The 20,290-nt window shown below is 46.8% G+C and overlaps 1 protein-coding gene across 5 annotated transcripts in view; it reads right to left on the bottom strand.

The window, feature by feature from the left end:
• GSK3B (glycogen synthase kinase 3 beta) overlaps nt 1–5,522 on the bottom strand; it is a 239,934-nt gene extending 234,412 nt beyond the window's left edge. For all 5 annotated transcript variants that reach the window (XM_065400070.1, XM_065400102.1, XM_065400086.1 and 2 more), the window contains exon 1: nt 5,196–5,522. In XM_065400070.1, the coding sequence (XP_065256142.1) occupies nt 5,196–5,283 (88 nt within the window). In that variant the 5' untranslated portion in view covers nt 5,284–5,522. The remainder of the gene's footprint in view (nt 1–5,195) is intronic.
• Between the last annotated feature and the right edge of the window lie 14,768 nt (nt 5,523–20,290).

The raw sequence follows: 20,290 nt of genomic DNA, 5'->3' as shown, positions 1-20,290 counted from the left end.
AAGGATGATTCTCCCATCTATAATTGGGGTTGTATGCCTGTCACGTTAACCCGTAAAAATTACACTGGTTAACCGGTTAAAGGTAGAGGGGACAGGGCTGCTCCGGCCAGCCCGGGGCTGGGGATTAATGGTTAGGGTAGGTTAACAGTAAGACTAATGCTTACCAGTTAACAGTTTAATAATTTGCATCCCTAAGTCCTGTATCCGTTTACATTTTCAAAGGCTTTCTTCATCAATATGGACTACAGATGTTAGTTTGAAAAAAGAAATCTCAAGTTCTGCAGAACCCATAACCACCACCACGGGTGCAGGAATGATATTGTAGCACATCCTGTGACCTCCTAATTAAAGGCAAGGAAACAGCATCACTAACTAGAACCAGGCAGAATGTAGACAGGTAAAGTTTCTAAGTTCAATGTGTGGGTTCACACACTGGTATGTGAGGTGATCTAATGGTGGGTGGGAGAGAAAGAGGACAAGACTGATGGGATGATGGGAAAATACAGTATCAAGAGGGTATATTGCGTGGGTGGGTGGGGGAAAATATGCAATGAGACAGGGGGAAAGTGTGAACATCCATCAAGGAAGCTAAGGCAGAGAAAACAACAACAACAAAAAGAGACCTCAGGAAAAGATACACCATGATATATATCACAAGGAAGAAAACAACCCCAACCAACCAAACCAGTGAAGCTGGAAAGGGAAAGAAGGTGTATCAGGGGCAGGAGATGAAGTAAAAAGGATTGGTTGAATTGTGTTCGGCAGTTATTTGACAAATTTCACTGGCATTCATGAAGACTGATCAATCTTTATTTTATTAACTAAGAGATAAATTTCTGTTCTACTCAACTAGCCCTAGTAACATTTTTTTTAAAAGTATAAATACGAAATTGATTGGGGATGTAGATACACCACACAGCTGTTATATTCCCTTTTTGAAACTGCAGGAGTGTGGATTTGGGGCATGACAATACAAAGGCATTTTTCACCCTGGTATGGAGTCAAGTAACTTTTTCCAATTTTTGTGTAGAGGAAACTCCCCCTCCCAGAAGTAGCCAAAAATCTGGATGAGGGATAGGGTTGCTAAAACCCACACAACTCTCAGCAGCCAGGAGCATCTGGAGAGAGAAGATCATTTCTTTTCAGCTAGGATAGCTTTTTTTTTTTTGGGGGGGGGGGGGGAGAAGAGGGGTGTCATTTATCTTAAGCTTTTCACCAAGTTGTTGCCTCCTACCCAAAAACCTTTTGTACAGATTTTGATACCATTACTATCCTAAACTAATAGGCTGTGCAACTGTCAAGCTGCTGCTATATTCCACTTTATACCTGACTGCATTTCAGCACTGGAGTAATATGTACTCACACATATTAGAGCTTCTTGTGCACTTTTGGATCCTTTCATATGAAAAAAACCACTACATTTAAGTAAGTAGTTGAAATAATGAACTTGAACAAAGGCAAGTTTGCTGTTGGGGCAAAATTCTTTCAGCAAGTCACAGAATTAATTGCTACATAGTCTAAATTATGAAAATTCAAGAGGCCATGAACTTACACACATTATGCAAGAAAATAGCTAGATTTGGGCATTTAACCTAAGGTGATTAGCTGTACAGCATTCACTAAAATTGTTTTTATGAAAAATTACAAGTAATTCTATTGCATGTATATGACATTTACACATGCAGTGAAAAGTTTATTGCACCCCTTGAGAAGAATTAGCCTGTTATGAAGGGCTGCGGGCAGAGACAAAGTAACAGTTTGAAGACAGCAGTATTAAAAGTATTTTTAAGTGTAGCAAGTCCTAAATGTTCTTTAAAACACTGTCTTTCATAATCAACAGCAGTCAGTTTCACAGTCATTAAAGTTTACTGTTTAAGTTTGCAAGTTGTGAGTTTTCCCATTTAAGACTTGTATTTTTATGAAGAGGTGCATTTTTTTGTTGTGTGTTGCAAGACCACACTTCATTTTCAGGACAATTTATCCCGTTTGCTTCCAGTTGTACATCATTTCCAAGTATAAAACAACTAGGTGCAGCACTAAGCCATGGTAAGCTCCATACTTCAATTTCAGCAGATTTTACTGGCAAGCATCAAATTTAAACAGCAACCCAGAAGTTATTAGTTGAATGTTTAAATACAAACTTACAAATCCAACTAACATTTATCTTTTAAATGTGATTAAGATCACAGCTAGACTTTTCAAAATGATAAATACATCTAATATTTTTTATATTGCCCTCAATTCATTCCTAGGAACTAGGACAGGCCCAACCAGTATGTCTTTTTAAGGAACACACAAAAAATGTTTTTTTTTGCACAGAAGAAGTTTGCAAACCCTATATTACAGAACTGTAAACACAGAGGAAGGCACTTGACGTTAACTAAATTTAAAAATACACAATTGGGAGCATAAGTGCTCTCAAAACCAAAACAAAAAAACATCTAGTGGATCTTGGAAGATGCTCTTAACACTGACAAGGCAACATCTACTATTTCTACCTCTGGTGAAAGAATACTGGGACACCACAATCCCTACAACTGTTATCCCAGAGAAGTGGGCAGCATGTTTTGTCCAGGGTGAAGCACAAATGACAAGTTCCCTTTACTGGGGCTGGGAAAAGAGAGGTGCTGGGAATCTTATGCCAGTCCCTGGATCAAGATTCATCCTTTCAAATCAGCCTGCAGTGAGTGAGCATCTGATAAATTTAGGGGAAAAGCACATATACTCCCTGCTATTGAACTGAAGGAGCATTCACTATGTTCCCACCTCTGATCCTCCTGGATGCTGTGATGGTATGTAGAGTCCCTGCTACTCTGCCCTCCCAGAGCCTCCACCACTTTTGGAGTTCTCTCTTCCTACAGACTAGTTACAGTGCCTGACTGCTGCTGCTCCTCCTGGCTTTCCACAGCAGCAACAGAGCAAGATTTACTTGGTCATTCAGTTTCATTACTACTCACAGAATTATGAATAGAAGCAGTGAAACAGACCCAAAATAGGTCCAGTTTTCACTCTGCTACAGTTTAGGAAGCTCTGATCAGTGGCAGAGGCACCAGAGCTGCCTGCAGACTTCAGAAACAGCACTGCATCAATATACACCTGGTCATATACAGGAATTTTTTTTCACAACCAAAATGGCTAGAAACATCATTTAAAAAAGTAAAGCCTACTTTTCCAAGACCTGGACTCTGATTATTTGAATCTTGCTTCGTCATACCCAAAGAGGCCACCAAAATTCTGATGCTCATTAGAAGTTACCCTTTTCAGCATACAGCAGTCTTGCTGTCCCCCAGAACAGACACTGTCTCCTACTCCACACAGTCCTTGCCTCTGCTTCTGTTGCTCTGATTATATATCCTTTTAAAGACACCAACAGGACATGATCACAATGGGGGGGAGGGGGAGGGAAAGAGGGGTATCACCACTGTGGACACTTTATGTTAAGGCCTTTAAATACCAAATGTATAACACAATGGGGAAGCAATCGTATTTGCTAGCCTACACCAATTTATGGGCATGCATCTTCCTAGATTTTGACCTCAAATAGGAAGAGAGACCCAAACCAAACCTTCAAAAATTAAGAGGTAAAGCTTAGGTAAGACCATTTTAGTTTCTGATCATGACAGTTCTAGATCTGGGTCAATTTTACACATAGTCACATGCAGAAATATTGATTAACACCTCCTGCTTCCTCTGCCACTCTCATATAAGGAGAATGAATGAAAATAAAATGGAGTCACACAATATTCTCCATATAAATGGAGAGTGAAATGTGTTATTGCTATATCTAATCAACTGTACAGTCTCATGTTGCTATTATGGGCTAACTACTCAAAATGTTCATAAGTACTGCAGGTACTCTGATCAAACAGACATGAGAGGGTAGACTTCAGACCATAAACCCAATATTTTCTTCAAAGCTCCAACCACAGTGGAAGGCATCTTAGACTAGAAAATGCAAGAATTTCTGACAAATGTTTGAAAGCTCACAATTACCTAAAGCTTTGGAGTGAACTACAACTCCACATGTACAATAAAGCAATATGATATAAACACAGCTTTGCCAGGTGTAAGTATCAAAACGCAAGTCTCAAAGTGATGGGTTTAAATAATAGTGATGTATATCAGACCTTCACGGTCCTTTTATAAAGCCATCCAGATTTCTACAAGAGTGGACCTGAAGTGCCTTTGAATGAAAATTATTCACATAGATGAGCAAGATCATGTTACCTTTGCATATGAATATATTTAAACCAAGAATCAACAAATTCCAGATTAAAAATATGTAACTGATCTTTAGACACACACAATAGGGTCTTTTTCCTCCAACACTTTATCTTTTTTATTAATAGGTTTAAATATATATTTCTAATTCTCCTCAAAATCCCAATGCCATAAACTGGGAGATCAAGGATGAGCACATAGTAAACCACTTACCCAATTTACAATATACATGTAATACTACTGTTTAGAATGGGGCCATAGGCCTCATCCTTAAAAAAAAAAAAAATCGATTTCTGAAAGATAGAAATACAGGATGTTCTTTTTCACTAACAGTTCAATGTGTTCACATACACATATTCAAGAATTTTTTTTTCACAGCACATTTAACAGAGCCGGAAACACAAGATATTATGGAAATAGACTTTTCTAAGCCTCCTGCTAAGCTTGCACCAAAAAAAAAAAAAAGTGTTCACACCCCAGTTGTGGGTGCATACTTATAGCAAACATTCCACTTTTCAATGTATCACACAACAGAAAATGTTTAGAAGCATATAACTGTACAAATACGTGAAATGATCACATGTGCATGTAATTCATTTCCTTCCCTCCATTGCTCCATAGACAGAAATGCAGCACATAGCTCTTTAAAACCAAATTGCAACAGAAATATTCCCTTTAACTAGCTGGTCAAACTAACAATATTGTTATAGATAAGAGGCAGAAAGGAGCACCAAACAAATATTTTTTGTTAAACAGGCCCAAATGGAAACCATGGTGTGTGCCTATTCAAGGTTAATGAGGGGGAGGGAAAGGGAGCTGTTTCATCCAGTGCTAGAGACAGTCTAGATCTTCTTCCACTGACCAGCCCAGAATCCCTCACACAATTATGTTTACTGACAAACAACAGTGCAAATTCTCTTTTAAAAACCCGATGTTTAATCTGCACGGGGTGTGGGTGCGAAATCAATACTCACTGCTAACTTTCATGCTGCCAAATGCTGAAGGCTGCTGCACTGGTTTGCAGCTCTCTGCAAAGGAGGTGGTTCTGGGCCGCCCTGACATGGTCTCTCTCTCTCCCTCTGATCACCTCTCCTCCTTTCTTCCTTTCGCCTTCTCCTCTTCCTGGTGGTTGGTGTGCGTGCCTCTCTCTCAGGTGGAGAGGGATACAAAATGCAACATTAAATTCCAGCCCCCCTCCCCTCCCCTCCCCCAGGGGAAACCCTCTCCCCCTCTGGATCTCTCTTCTCAGGGCTTCTTTACTCCTCGTTTATAAAACCATCCTTCCCAGCAGCACCACTGGGTCCAACAGCTGCCTCCACCCAGCACACGAGCCCCCCCGATGCTGCTCCTGCTGCGGCCTGGGAAACAGTGGGGGTTGCTAGGCCTTGCTGCCCCCACCCTGAGAGCCAGTCACATGGGGCGCAAGCTACAGCCGAGCTCTTCTTTCCTCGCCGGGTTTTCGCCTTCTCCCCACTCTCCTCTTAGGGAGGCAGCAGTGATGGGGACTATTTTCTCGAGCGCACGGATCTCCGGGTCTGCTCGTTGCGCCGCGAGCTTGGAAGAGGATCCGGCGCGGGCGGTGGGATCCTCAGCGGGCGGAGTGGGGGAGTGAAGCGGTCGGGCGTCCTCGCTCGCTCCGGCTCCTCAGTGCGGGGATGAGGCGACGGCTCCGGCGCGGCTCCTCATAGCGCCCGCAGGGGCAGCGGGCGGCGGCTAACGCTGAAGCGGCTGCAATGCGGGAGGCGGACGGAGGCAGCGGCACAGGCCATGGCGGCGGCTCCCGGCCCCGGCTCCTCCTCAGCCGGCTTCAGAGCCCTGGCGGCAGCGGCTGCTCCCCTGGGCGCCCAGGGCACATGGGACCCGCCGGACCCTCCTGTCGCTCCCCCCCGCGCCGCTTCCGGCGCCGGCAGCTGCTGCCTTCTGCCGGGAGCCCCCGCGGCCGCGCCGATCAGTCCCTTTGTCCCCGCTGCTGCCGCCGCCGCCGCTCCGTGCCGGGCTGCTGCTGCCGCCGCCGCTGCGCTCTGTGTGTGCTGTGCGCCAAAGCCGCGCAGCCGCCTATCCCCGTCGCCGCCCTACGCTGCGCAACGGCCCTAAGCAGCCTCCGTGAATACCCAGTCAAACCGCCCGAGGCCCCCGCACGGCAACACCCGAAGCACATCGGGGCCAATCCAGCGGTGGTTACGGTAATAACCTCACCAGCGTGGGGCCAATCACCGAGCGGGAACGGAAACATCCGGAATACATCGGAGCCAATCGCGGGGCCGTTACGGAAATAGCCGAACCTACCCGAAGATAATCAGAGACCCAATCAAAAGACGTTGCCGCCGCCCTAGCAGCCCCAAGAGCCGATCCAATGGAAAGAGCTTTCTCCTAAAGCCAATCAGAAGCCGCTCAGTCCCTCTACAGGGCTTTGAACTGAAGCCTTGGACGCTGAGCGGCTGAGGCTGTGATTGGCTATCGGGGCAGGGTGCTGTAACTTGTCATGTGATTGGCTAAGAGGGATGAGGCGGCCAGCCAGTTCTCTGCGCGGTACCAGTCTCCAGCGACGGGCGGCCTGTAACGCGCATCCCTATTGGGGGAGGGGCGGGCCGGCCCAGGGCCGAAGGGGAGACGCAGCGGCCCGGGCGGTGCTGAACCCATTCATGCCCGAGGGGAGGCCCCGAGCCCGGCCCTTCCTGCGTGGGGGAGGAGCCGGCCCCACACCCCGCCGTGACCTGACGAGGCGGCGGAAGAGGGAGCAGCAGCCTGGGGGCTGGCTCCGGCTCCGCCCGCGCAGCTCAACGTGGCACCGAGCGGCCCGTCTGCAGCCGCGCGGGCGGGGGGTGCCCTCACACACGGCAGCCCAGGGCACAGCAGGGCCTGGTGCACTGGGCACCGCCAGCCCGGCTCCTGGACAGGACACGCCAACGCAGCCCCGGCTCTGCCTGGGGTTGTCCTGGCATCTCCGGGAATGAAAGATGAATCTTTAATTAAAGATTGTGTCATGTGATGAAACTCCAGGAATACGTCCAACCACAACTGGCAACCTGAGCTCTGCCCTGTGCACACCGGCAGCCGCTCGTTGTACCTAGCTAGCCTGACCCCACAGCCCCTCACAGCTGCCAGCTTTGCCTACTGCGCGTGCAGTGACCACTCCTGACAAAGGCGTAACTCTGCACCTGTTCTCTTCCCTTCCCGGGGGTTGGCAGGGAATAGGTGGTACAGGATGGGGGCTGGCGAATGTTAAGGGGGCATTTGGGGTAGTTGCATTAAGCATGAGCAACACCTATGTTCTTCTAGTAAAGCCTGTCGATCAAAGCACACACTTGTGCATTCTCTGTGTGCCGCAGATGTAACAGGAATGATTGTTTCAAAGAGTTTAAAAATGGTGTTGGGGTACTTTTATGTAACTTTTGCCTTTAAGACTGTCTAAATTACCTTGAGTTTGGCTCTACAGGGATCAGAGACTTCTTAAAAATGTCCAAAAATAGATATGCATAACAATGTTATTATTTAAGGTCTAGTAGCTTGGGAATTTCCTAGACGCAAGTGTTGGGGGAAGCTGTGAATCTTGTGTGTGTAATTATATGAAGTTACCATTCCTATCTCTGCCAAGCCATAGAAGATCAGACTTCCAATCTGTCACTACTACTGCACTGAATAGTGCCTGTCCTATGCCTTGGGTAATTTTTGTGGAGAAATTCCACAGTTGAGGAAAGGAGACATTTCTGTGAAAGGTTGCTTTTTAAAAAACAAGATGACAAGCTGCTTAGACTAGGTTTGGAAAGCTGGAAGTAGCCTGGGATTATCAAGCAGAGTGGAACAGGAGGAGTTGGTAAATGGTGTGCGATAAATTGAAGAACCATGTGATAAAGTTTAAAACTAATTCAAAATGGTACTGCTCAGCACTTTGCTCATCTCAGAGCACAGGGAAACCTAGTACAGATTTCTTCACCACATAGCTATCAAACCACATAAGCATGGTACCCATCTATCAAATCTGTTTACCAAAAACTGAAAAAGGATAAGTGAGGCCTAGTCTATATTTTGCTGGTGTAGTTATATGGCAAAACCCCCCTTAATGCAGATATAGTTTCAACAACAAAAAAGTGTTTTTGACAGTGTAGCTTATACTGGTTCATTGAGCAAACAAAAGCACTTTTTTGCCAGTGTAACTCTGTCTACTCTAGGACTTTTCCCAGCATAGAAATGTTGAGAAAAAAAATCACATTCCTAACTGAAATTGCTATACCAGCAAACATTTCTAGTGCAGACCTGGCCGATGGTAACTAAAACCCTATCCTTTATAACAACTTCATTTCCAAGTAGAAATGCTGCTTTAAAAATAAACTAGCTAACTAACTCAAAATGGTCCTTTGCTCACCCCAGCGCAGCGTAGCCAAGGATGCTTACTGGAAATATTCTGGTCTTTCTGGGAAATGACCTATGTTTCTAAGTAGTCCAAGGGACCAGAGATTGTTTAAGGTCTGGATCTCCTGAACTACCAGGGATAGAAACTATAATCCTCTACCACTGAAAAGTTAAAAAGTCCCGTGAAATCTGGTTACAGTGAACTTCAAGGGCAACTGCTGGCCTCAGGTTAAATATTAATAGCGCCCGGCTGTATAATTATAATGTTATTATATTGTATTTTTTATAATTTTAATTAATTTAAAAAAAAATCACCGATCACGCTCAGTGTCGCACCGCTTACATTCTGAAATCCACCTGCCTGGACTTCCTTGCAGCAAACTCACTTCCCAGGTGTATATGGTCTCGCTACCTTCCGTGGATTATTTTTAAATGTAATTACACATTCGCAACACCGAGAGCCCATGTCCCAGGAACTGGGTGGCTCTTGGAGGGCCTATATGTTCCCTGGTGCTGGGGAACCCCAGGACCCTCCAGCATGGAGGAGGGGCTCTAAGATCTGTTTTCTCAGGGGGCTGGGAGGGGGAGGGGAGATGGAAAAGCAGATGGATGGAGGACCCCAGTCCTGGTGGGTGGTAGAGAGAGCAGAGTTGTGGGACCCCAGGTCCTGGTACTGCAGGGAGGGGGACTCCAAGACTGGAGAGCTGAAAGGCAAGGAGGACCCTGAGGCAAGGGGGTGATAAGGGCTGTCCCTGGCCTGGAGATGGCATTGGAGGCCTGGAGATGGCATTGGAGGACCCCACCCAGTGCTGGGAGAGGGGAGAAACAGCAGTGGGAGGGGAAGGTGTGGAGTACTGGGGGGACACCAGTGCTGGGCAAGGGAGACTACTGGCTGGCACTCACCTGTGCTAGGGGTGAGGGGGCCCCCTGTGCTGGTGGAGGTCCTGCCAGAAAAGGGAAGGGACCATCTGAGGCGAAAGAGCAGGGTCAGCCTGCCCTGCCACTAGTGGTTGTGGGGTGCTAAGACTCTGCAGCAGCAGGCGACGGCAGGAGCCAGCAGAGCGGAGCGGGCTGGGGCCGGGTCGCTCGCTGCTGCTGCCACAGAGACTGAGTCCGAGCCTGCGGGGGCTGCAGGCAAGAAAAAGAAATAAATGCCTGGGCCAGTGAGTGCGGGGCGCGGGCCTGATCCCTGCTGCCGGTGCCAGGCCCCCTATTAGTCCCTCGGGCCACCCTGCCCCCCAGGCATCCCCCTGAAGGGCAGGGCCCCCCAAAGCACGGGACCCAAGACAGTTGCCCTGGTCTGTCCTATGGACGGGACGGCTCTGCTTTTCACATAATGTGTAATTAGATTGTGGAACTCATTAGCACAGAATGTCACTGAGGCCAAGAACTTAGTCCTGGATCCACAAAGGCACTTAGGCACCTAAAGCCCAGACTTAGGTGGCTAAGTCCCAGTTTTAGGCACCACTGCAATCCACAAAACCCACACTTGGTCCCTATGTTTTTGCTGTAAAAGGTCCAGTAGGTGCCTACGTTTCTTCCTCTAAGCATGAGTGCTGCTGCCTCTGGCAGGTGTGCAGATGTCTATCTCACACCTAACACCCAGCATGAGCATACTTGTTTCTACACAAGATAGCCAAAAGAGTAGCCAGCCTTCCTAATTACCTTTAGCCCAGTGGTTAGGATACTTAACTAGGAGGTGGGAGACCATAGTTCAATTTCCCCTTCTGCCTCATGAGGCAAAGGGAGTTAAACAGGGTTTTCCCACCTCCCAGATGAGGTGACTAGACCCTGGGATAATTCTGATGGAGGTTTCTCTTATATTCTGTTGTTGAAGCCATTCCACTTTGTAAAAATAATCCAATATTAATTGGGCCAGAAGCATTGAGAATGACTCTATAGTCGAGTGGTTAGAGCCTTCATCCGAGAGGTGGGAAATACTGGTGCACTAAATGAGGCAGGGGTTCTGTGGGAAAAACAGTATGTGATCACATGAAGATTATATAATAATGCATATGCACAAGGGGGCCAAATTAAGGATACACAAGCAAACTTAATTCTGGTATTTCCTAACTTTTGAGGACTTGATTTTGCAACCTTAATGCTCTTTTATCATAGTTTTCTGGGCTTTTTTAAAGGAAACTTAAAAAAAAAAATTCCTGCATGGGTCATAAGCAGGGCTGAAACCTTTCAACCATCACACAGACCTCTGCCACTTGAAGTAATGAAGTAACTGCTAGCAGTAGTAGGATGTTATCCTCTATGTGGACCAGGACCAAAGAGATATAAGACATACTGTGCTGTAGGTTTCATAGCTATTTGCTGCCAGCAAAGGAATGGTGAGACTGAGGAATCCTGAAAAAATAACAGGAGTACTTGTGGCACCTGTGAGGAATCCTGGGTTCCATTCCCAGCTGTGGAGGGGAGTGTCTTCTAGTGGGCACAGACCCTCTTGCCTGTTTCACATCCTTTCTGCCTTGCCACAGACCTGTCTCTTCCCTACCCCAGCTCTTCATCCCAGTCCTATTCTCCTTGCTGCATCCCTGTGGCCCTCTCCAGGCTCCTCATCCAATCTTAGTCTCTTTCACCTCCACCCCATACATAGCTCTTTTCCCCTACCTCTTTGCCCAACCAGCTTCCCCCACACTCCAGCTCCTTTTCAGATCTATCTTCCCCACCCCACACACACCAGTCCCTCACCTGCTCCCAGTCTCCCACACCCTCTTTCTCCGCCCTTCAGTCCTAGGGCACGTCTTCACTACCCGCCGGATCGGCGGGTAGCAATCGATCTATTGGGGATCGACTTATCGCGTCTAGTGAAGATGCGATAAAATCGATCCCTGATCGCTCTGCCGTCAACTCCAGAAATCCACCGCGGCAAGAGGCGGCAGCGGAGTTGACGGCGGCGCGGCAGCGGTCGACTTGCCGCTGTCCTCACAGCCAGGTAAGTCGACCTAAAATACACAACTTCAGCTACGCTATTCACGTAGCTGAAGTTGTGTATCTTAGGTCGATCCCCCGCTGTAGTGTAGACCTAGCCCCAGTCTCACCAGACTCTTCATCTCAATCTTCTCCTTTCCCTTCCTCCTGGTTTGACTCTTGTCCCCACTGTATTCAAGCCAGGCAGCTTCCTTCCCCACACTGCCTGGGCACCAGCAGGGGATGGGGTGGGAGCACGTGTCTTTGAAAGCACAAGAGAAACAGCATCTCTGTTCTCAGTTCTGTTGCCTAGCACCAGAGCAATCCAGAGCAGCAACTACAGAGAACTTCAGGCTTTGCCCCTGTAGCCTTGGGCTGGAGCATGCTCAGTTGCTCTCTGGGGATGGCACACGTGCAGTCTGGTCAGCCCTAGAACCTATGAGGAGATGGAGCATGCTCAGGGTGCGTAGAATCTTCAGAGATTTTAGCCACTAAACTTTCTAAAAAGTCACCACTGAGTATGTGCAAACTAAGATTTTTCTATAGCTTGGCCAAATTTGGGTGGATTTTTCACAGGATCAGAACAAGGCACAAGTCTGTCACAAAGGCCAAATTTCTGCTAAATTTCAAACTCCAAAGCATGTGGTGCTAGTGTTTCCCACAGAAAAGGTCACCTGGATACATTTACAGGGGAATCTCAAGTAAGAGTAAAGAGGTTACTTTACCTCAGCTATATTTGGCACTTGGGTGACCATGGCTGAAGTACTGTGTCCAGTTTTGGGTGTCAACAATTCAAGAAGGATGTTGATAAGCTGGAGAGGTTATCAGAGAAGAGTCACATGAATGATTAAAGGATTGGAAAACATGCCTTTATGTGATAGACTCCAGGAGCTCAATCTATTTATCTTAACAAAGAGAGGGTTAAGGGATGACTTGATTACTGGCTACAACTACATACATAGGGGGAAACTATTTGATAATGGGCTCTTCAATCTAGCAGAGGAAGGTATAACAATCCAATGGCTGGAAGTTGAAGCTAGATAAATTCAGACTGGAAATAAGGTGCAAAATTTTAACGGTGAGAGCAGTGGCGTAGCCAGCTTCTCAGTGCAGGGGGAGCAACCATAAAAAAGGCGCCCCCCCTGGGCTCGTCCTATGGCCACACCCCTCCTCGGCTCCTCCTCCGGCCGCTCCGCGCCCCCCCCCCGGCTCCTCCGGCCACGCTGCCGCCATGCTGCGCTCCCCCTCGGAGGGGCTCGGTGCGGGGGGGGCGGGCGCGGGGGAAGGGGTGGCGGGCGGGCGCTGCTCGCTTCTCCCGGGGGCTGGAGGGAGCGGAGCAGTGGGGCGGGCAGCAGCTGGCGGGCAGATCCCCTCTCCCCGGCAGCTTCCTGGTTCCCTCGCCCGGGTAGCTCAGCATTTTTTTCAAAAGCGGAGCCTGCCGGGCTGCCATTGGGCTCCTGCAGGCAAGGCAGGGGGGCAGCATGGCTGGACTCCGGAGGAGCCATTGGGGGGGCGGCGGGCGCAGCCGGAGGAGCGAAGCGGCCGGGCTCCTCAGCCATCGCGCCCCACGCTCAGCGCGGCCGCCTCCTCCGGCGGCTCAGGGCTCGGCGGCCGAGCTCTCCGCAGCTGGCGGGCAGATCCCCTCTTCCCGGCAGCTTCCTGCTTCCCTCGGCCCGGAAGCAGGAAGCTGCCGGGGAGAGGGGATCTGCCCGCCAGCTGCGGAACACTCGGCCGCCGAGCCCTGAGTCGCCGCAGGAGGCGGCCGCGGTGGCGATGTTGGGGCCGCGCTGAGCGTGGGGCGGGATGGCCGAGGAGCCGGCCCCTTCGCTCCTCTGGCCGCGCCCACCGCCCCCCCCCCCAATGGCTCCTCCGGAGTCCGACCGTGCTGCCCCCCAACTTGCCTGCAGGACCCCAGCGGCGGCCCGGCAAGCGCCGCTTTTGAAAAATGTACTGAGGGGAAGCGGCTGCTTCCCCTGAACCCACCTAGCTACGCTACTGGATGAGAGTAATTAACCACTGGAACAAGGATGGGTGTGGATGCTCCATCACTGACAATTTTTAAATGATTGGATGTTTTTCTAAAAGATCTGCTCTGGGAATTATTTAGGGGAGTTCTATGGCCTGTGATATACAAGAGGTCAGACTAGATATGGGGTTCTCAAACTGGGGGTCATGGCCCCTCAGGGGGCTGTGAGGTTATTATATGGGGGGTCACGAGCTGTCAGCCTGCACCCCAAACCCCGCTTTGCATTCAGCATTTATAATGGTGTTAAATATATAAAAAGGTGTTTTTAATTTATAAGGGGGGTTGCACTCAGAGACTTGCTATGTGAAAGGGGTCACCAGTACAAAAGTTTGAGAACCACTGGACTAGATGATCACAATGGTCCCTTCTGGTCTTGGAATCTATGAATATACAGAGTCCCTGTACATTATTGTCAGCCATTACACCAGGCTCCGTGCCTCTCACAAAGAAAGCTCAGGTTCAGTCACTAACTTCCTGGCTTCAGCCTTCCTTCAGCAACCAAGTCTGGCCAGCCACAGTCCTCAGACCATACCTTGCCTTGCCTCTCAGCAAGGCTTCTAGTTCCTGACTGTCCCTACCTGCCTACACTCTTTCCCTTCACAGCTTCCACTGCTGGAGTTCCCCCTTTTTAAAACCAAACCCAGAGCAAGTGTGGCTATCTGGCCTTTAACCCTCTCTAGCCCAGGATGGGATCTCAGCCTGTAGACAGCACAATTTCGTATGATTTCTAGTGTCCTAAAATCAATTGATTTAATCAACTGGTTGGTCACAAATATCCCACTCATAAAAATACTTAATGGTAATCCACTGTGGACTTGCAGCATAGACAGTGACAAAAATGCAATGGGCTGTTTCAAATAAAGGAATATGTTGAATGACCTCCACCCCAGTCAATGAATCATCCAGGTCTCTCCCATCAATTATCTTGCTTGCTATTGTAAATGCATTTCTGATACTCTGCTCTTGGGGCTGTGTCAGATTTGCTGATTTTGTGGGAAGAGATACAATGTTTATGATGCACATGGACAGTTCTGTGGTGTGTTCAGCAGAACTGTCCATTGCAAGGGCAACTTTTGATGTCCATCTTCCATTTTTAAGCCAATCCACTAAAACAGCTACAGTCACCAGGCATTCCTGTTGCTTCTATTCAACATAGGGAGGTTGCAAACCTGGAAAAACACTGAGGACTTGAAGATTTTGCTATAACGAAAAGATCTCTCTCAACAGTTCCAGACATGTTGCAGCAGAACAAAGCTGTGACCTGTTCTTTCACCCATCACCCCTGTGGGAAGGAAGAACTTTAAAAGTCAGTGTCTCATTTCTGACTCTGCAGCAAAACAACCCAGACTGGTCACAAAGGGAAATTATTTTACCATAATCCTGTAAAAGGAGAGGCAAAAATCTCAGTTATCCAGGTTTCAGGTGCACAGAGGTTGGCAGCTACTCTCTAAGTCCTATGAATTCTTTTTAAAATTCTGGATTTCGAGTAGCTATGGTAGGTTTTGGTCACTGTGAAACATAGCTTTCCCCTTGCTGCTGCAAGACTGTCGACTTTCTGGATTATGAGGAAGCTTGCCCAGTGCCACTAAATAAACAGGATGCTGCTGCTCCAGCATAAAAGCATCTGTTTTACTTCCATGACCATGGCCACTTGCAGTCTGATTGCACAGTGAGTCAAGTTCCCATCGGCAGAGATTTTGAAATACTTCTCCAGACCTCTGGCTTGCTCTTGGTGTTGTTTCAGTGCTGTTGGGGTCTGCAAAAATCGCCACATAGGTGTGTGATAGAAATCCCAAATTTACAGTAGCAGATACATTTCTGAATGTGAGAAGGGCTCTTGGCTCGTTAGTTAGCCTATGGTTACATTCCAATTTGAGCCAGAAGTCAGGTGACCCTTATAACTGAAATTTTCTAGCTCTATGTGTACAAGCACATAATACAACCAAACAAAGAAGTACGTTTGCATTCATTGAAACCGATGATTAGAAACTGACCCTCACAGAGTAAGTGGTCATTATCTAAACATTAAATTGTATTGGATCCCTCTGGAGAGAAGACAGTGATCTCCAGAGCTGACATCTCAGCTTTTTTCCCCCTTCATTTCTCCCCCAATTCATGCTCTTTTGGTTGCTTATTCATTTCCTGAACAGATGTTTTGGTTTCTTAATTATGACCCGAGGCCTGTTGTCTGGGATGAGTAGGAACATGTCCTTTCATGCTGTTGCTCTTATAATGTTCAGCACATCTTTAGCATCCACCAGCTGAGGACCTCAAAGTGCTTTTCAAATGTGTATTAAGTAAGCTTGAAATCATTATTATCCCCATTTTTCAGAGACAGTAACTAAAGTTCAGAAAGTTTGTGATTTGTCCATGGTTACACAAGTCAGTAAGCAAAGCCAAGATTCTTGACACCCAGTTCTTTCCTTTAACCAATAGACCACATTTCTTCCCCAGGGCCTATTTCTGTTATTTTATTTTGAGGGCCAAATTCTGCCCTCAGATATAGTCATGTACCTGTCATACAAGTTACTGAGAGCTCGGTGCTTTTGTATTGCAGGGCAGAATATAACCCAAAGGATTTATCCTATGACACAGTAGCTGACCAGCTAATGCAGTGTGTATAGGGACAGGAAGGACTGCATAGCTGATTTACTGAAGCACACGGATATCAAATATTCTGAGAACTGGGAAATATCTCTCTCCATCAGAGCAGCATGGGGGCTGGATTAAAAAGCAGGAGTACTTGATGTACTGTTATTGGTATGAAAACTATTGTAATGGGGCTAACGAGCTGATATTTACAACCATTATAATCTACCACAGAGAGAGATTTAACTGTCAGAGGAAAATCAGTCTTTATCCAGCATTGTTATTATTTGGGTAAGCAGTTAAAAAATAGCTGTGCTCTAACAAGGGCTTTTATGTATTGTAATCATTTATAGTGTAACTCACTATTCAAGGCCCTGCCCAGCACTGCTACAAATACAAGATGCAGAGGTGTTAGCCCACATTACTTCCTGTAGCTCTCTAGTTTTAAGCATCTTCCTTGTTTATTTGATTTAGATCATGCATGTAGTTTTGCACTCTCCCTGAAAACTGACAAATACCCCTCATAGGATTCCCAGCTATTTATATTTGCTCTGCATGATAAAGTTACTGTATCCTGATGTATTAGAGGCTACCATGATACTGCAACATTTGTTTGTTCATGTTCCCTCCCTGCAGACTGCCTAAGACACTGTGAGGTGCCACTGAGCCTCCTAATCTAGTTGTAGTAGGTACTGATAGACTTTCTCAGCTATTGGAGACACCAAGATGCTCCCGAGGCACATCAGGGGCTAAGACACTTGTACCAATGACATGGCTCTGGCAGAGGGGCAAGCTGATGCTTCCAATATGCCATTCTGATGTTTCCAATGAATAACTTTGTTAGTAACAGATCAGTGTGCGTGCACTGAATGATGCAGTGAACATAATGAATGAGATGGGTCATGCAGGCTGCTCTGTGCCTTCATTCACACCCCATTCTGATTGCGATTACCATTATATAGATTTGTAGTGAATCCATCGATATTGGTGATGGATCAATGTACACGACAAATGCTGAGCAGTGAATGAGACTGGGCTCTTGCCAAACGTGATCACATAATTAAAGGTTGTGTTGTAACATAGTGGGTCTCACAGTGTGGTCCATGGAGCATTTGCTGCTGAAGTGCAGAGAGTGGCGTGGCGTGGCTCGGCTCTTCTCCTGGTTGTCAGCTGCTAACTTTCACAAAGACAGCGAAAAATACACCAAGTGCTTCCCTAATCATACGTTTCAATGTCGACCATTGCTGTAGCTGCAACAGGGATGTTGTGTGATGCTGGATAGAAGGAAGGTATCAAAAACACAGTCACTCTAGTAAGATGTGGTCTACAGTGTAATAACACTTGAAATGCATTGTAAGGAGAATTAAGGTTACATGTGCTACCGTTAAACTCAGCATTTCCTGACTTTTGTGTGCTTAACCAGGCAACCTTAACATTCTTTTGATTTTTTTTTAAATGGAATTTATTATAAAAAGATATCCACTGAGTAAACCGTAGGGATCATTTAGATTAAACTGGTGTTGGCTTTGTAAACCTGAGTAGGGTGATGTCTTCTTACTTTTAATAACATTATTTCTAGGCAGTAGTACTGGTAGTTTACAATACTCTCAGGTTTGTAAAGTGCTGCACAGAAAATACAAGCCAGGTCCCTGCCCCAAAGAGCTCACTATCTGTGCTGCCATAACATATATAGACGGTTTCATTAAACAGAGTCACAGTAGGTTTTATTTTTTAGACATAAGCTATTAAGAGTTGCAGTAAGTGTCCTAAATGTCACTGTGTTAGTGCTGCCTGCCTGTTTTGTCCAATTGACCAAAATTTACTTATAAAGTGAAACTTTACTATCATTTCCTGCGGGAGAGTCTCCTAAACTCCCTTCCAACAAACGTTGCTTTCTAGAAGGGAGGATGATGACTTTGAGTTCACCTGGGGACTAGTTTTATGTCCTTGTAATAGTGGCAGGTGTTGGATGTCAGGAATTTACTTCCAAAATGCAGGATTTCAAGGTAGCCAGGGTTCCAGGATTTTATCCCCAGCTCTGCCACTGATTCACTGTTTGGTCTTGGACAAGTCACTTTACCACTCAGTGCCTCAGTTTCCCCATTATTATAGAGAGATAGAGCTATTGATCTACCACTGGGTGAGAATAAGCAAAGTGCTTCGAAGATAGACAGTGATACGTAAATGCTAGTTATTGTTAATAACATGCTCTATGTGCAGAACCAGTGCAGAGTCCCTGTACCCCAATGAGCTTGCTCTGGGGAGCACTGCAGAGTGCTGCTCTGTCTTCCTTCTATCTTTTGAAGTTTGTTTTTTCCTCTTGTCCACAAGTGATAGCCGAGGGGGAACTGTTATTATCAGGCTCCTCTAGAAAACCCTTTTCAGCAGAAACACAATAATCACTGCCTCACTGCACAGGATTGCCCGGTAGGGCTGGATAGTGCAATGCTGGAATGGATATGGGCTTGTTAGCACCCGACAGAACACACTGGGAAAGGGTCAAGAACTCTGGATCCAGCTGGGCCATGCAAAGTGTAACAGGGACCATAGAGAAGCGATTCATTCTCCACCAAGAGGCGTATAATGGAGAATACAGAGAAGGAAGAACTGTCTGTCTATATCCTTAGTCACCAGCTAAATCATAATTAAATAATAAATAAAATCAATAAATCACAAACATAAATGTTTAAATCATTAAACAGAATAAATCACTGTACAGGCACCAGTGAATCACTCCTCCCAACACTTCACCCCCAAGGTGGTCAGAATTATGCCCATTTTACAGAATTAAAAGCTTGAGGCACTGCAAGTTGAAGTGACTTATCCAGCATCAGGGATGACACACAGTCCTGGGTTTAGACCCCCATCTATGCTCCTAGCTGCAGGAATGGGCACTGAACCCAGGACTTTCCCGCTCCTAAGACACAAGTCCTGTCTACTTGAGCTACACAGGAACATTCCTTTGCTGCTACTAGTAGTATGGTTTTTATCTTCCAGGGGTCTACAACCACTCAGGGAAGTAAGAGACACAAAAGTCACTGCAAGAGACTGTGGTAAAAACACCTTTCATTTTAAACAATGTTTTGAACAAGCTAAGAGAAACAGAAACCAAGGAAAGTATAAATCAACCAAAGGTAAAGTACAAATCAAATTAACTGGACAAAATAAATGAATGATACACCATCTTAATGGGAGTCCTCTTCCCAACTTGTTCCCAACCCCACAGACAGCCCAATATCTGAATCATGCAAAATGGTAGCAGCACGTAAGGGACGGCATGGAGCACAAGTTCCCACACTGTGGTCTGTGAACCACTGTGGCTGCAGAACACTTGCTGGTGGACCACAGAGAGCTGGCTCTTCTCTTTTCCAGTCGCTAAATTGCATTACAAGACGCTAAATAGCCATGAAATACTTTCTTAATGTTACTTTTCAATGTAAGCAAATGCTGTAGTTGCCACAGGGATGTGAAGTGACAACCTCTCTATTAAAATGTTCTTCACACTGTGAAAGAGTTATAGAACCCTGGCATGAAGAATAAGGGATTGCCAGGGGTTACTCGGTAGATATTCAAGTAACCGAGAAACCAGAAATCACAATCTCTCTCACACACACACAAAATACAGTGAATACAAGGGACTGTGATCTCAGCAAAAGGAACACTTAACACAGAGATCACCTGTCCACTAGTTGGGAGCAGGCACTTACCCTGCCTTTTGAGTTCCATGTGACAGTGGTCGCATTCTTTGCTGCTGGCTCAGAGTACAGCAAGGAGACATATCCTTCCTAGGAGGACAGTCTTAGATTGCAAGCTCTTTGGAGCAAGGACTATTTCTGTCTATGTGTTTGTACAGTGCCCAGCACACAGACCCCATAATAATAAAAGGCTTTATACCTCTTCCTTTTCACTTGCAGCCAGCCTTGTCCATTGCACAGGGTGGCATCCTAGACACCAACCCCTCCCACATGACAGGGCTATTGACCTTTTGTAACCCTGACCTTGGTCAGGTGACTGGGGCCCGGAAGTACAGTTCAGTCTCCAAGCAAGTCACACACTTGCTACACTGCGGTGGGGGTGGAATGCATGCAGCTGCTGCCTCCCCACTCTAGCTCCCCCTCCTGTGGGGAGCCACCAGCTAAAGGATGGAGAGCTGGGAGGGGAAGCAGGGCAGCAGCAGCCTCTCCT

Source organism: Emys orbicularis, chromosome 1, assembly GCF_028017835.1.
Source record: "Emys orbicularis isolate rEmyOrb1 chromosome 1, rEmyOrb1.hap1, whole genome shotgun sequence".
Classification (NCBI taxonomy): Eukaryota; Metazoa; Chordata; order Testudines; family Emydidae; genus Emys; species Emys orbicularis.
Note: the sequence above shows the minus strand (reverse complement) of the source record. Positions and strands in the feature narration are given on the sequence as shown.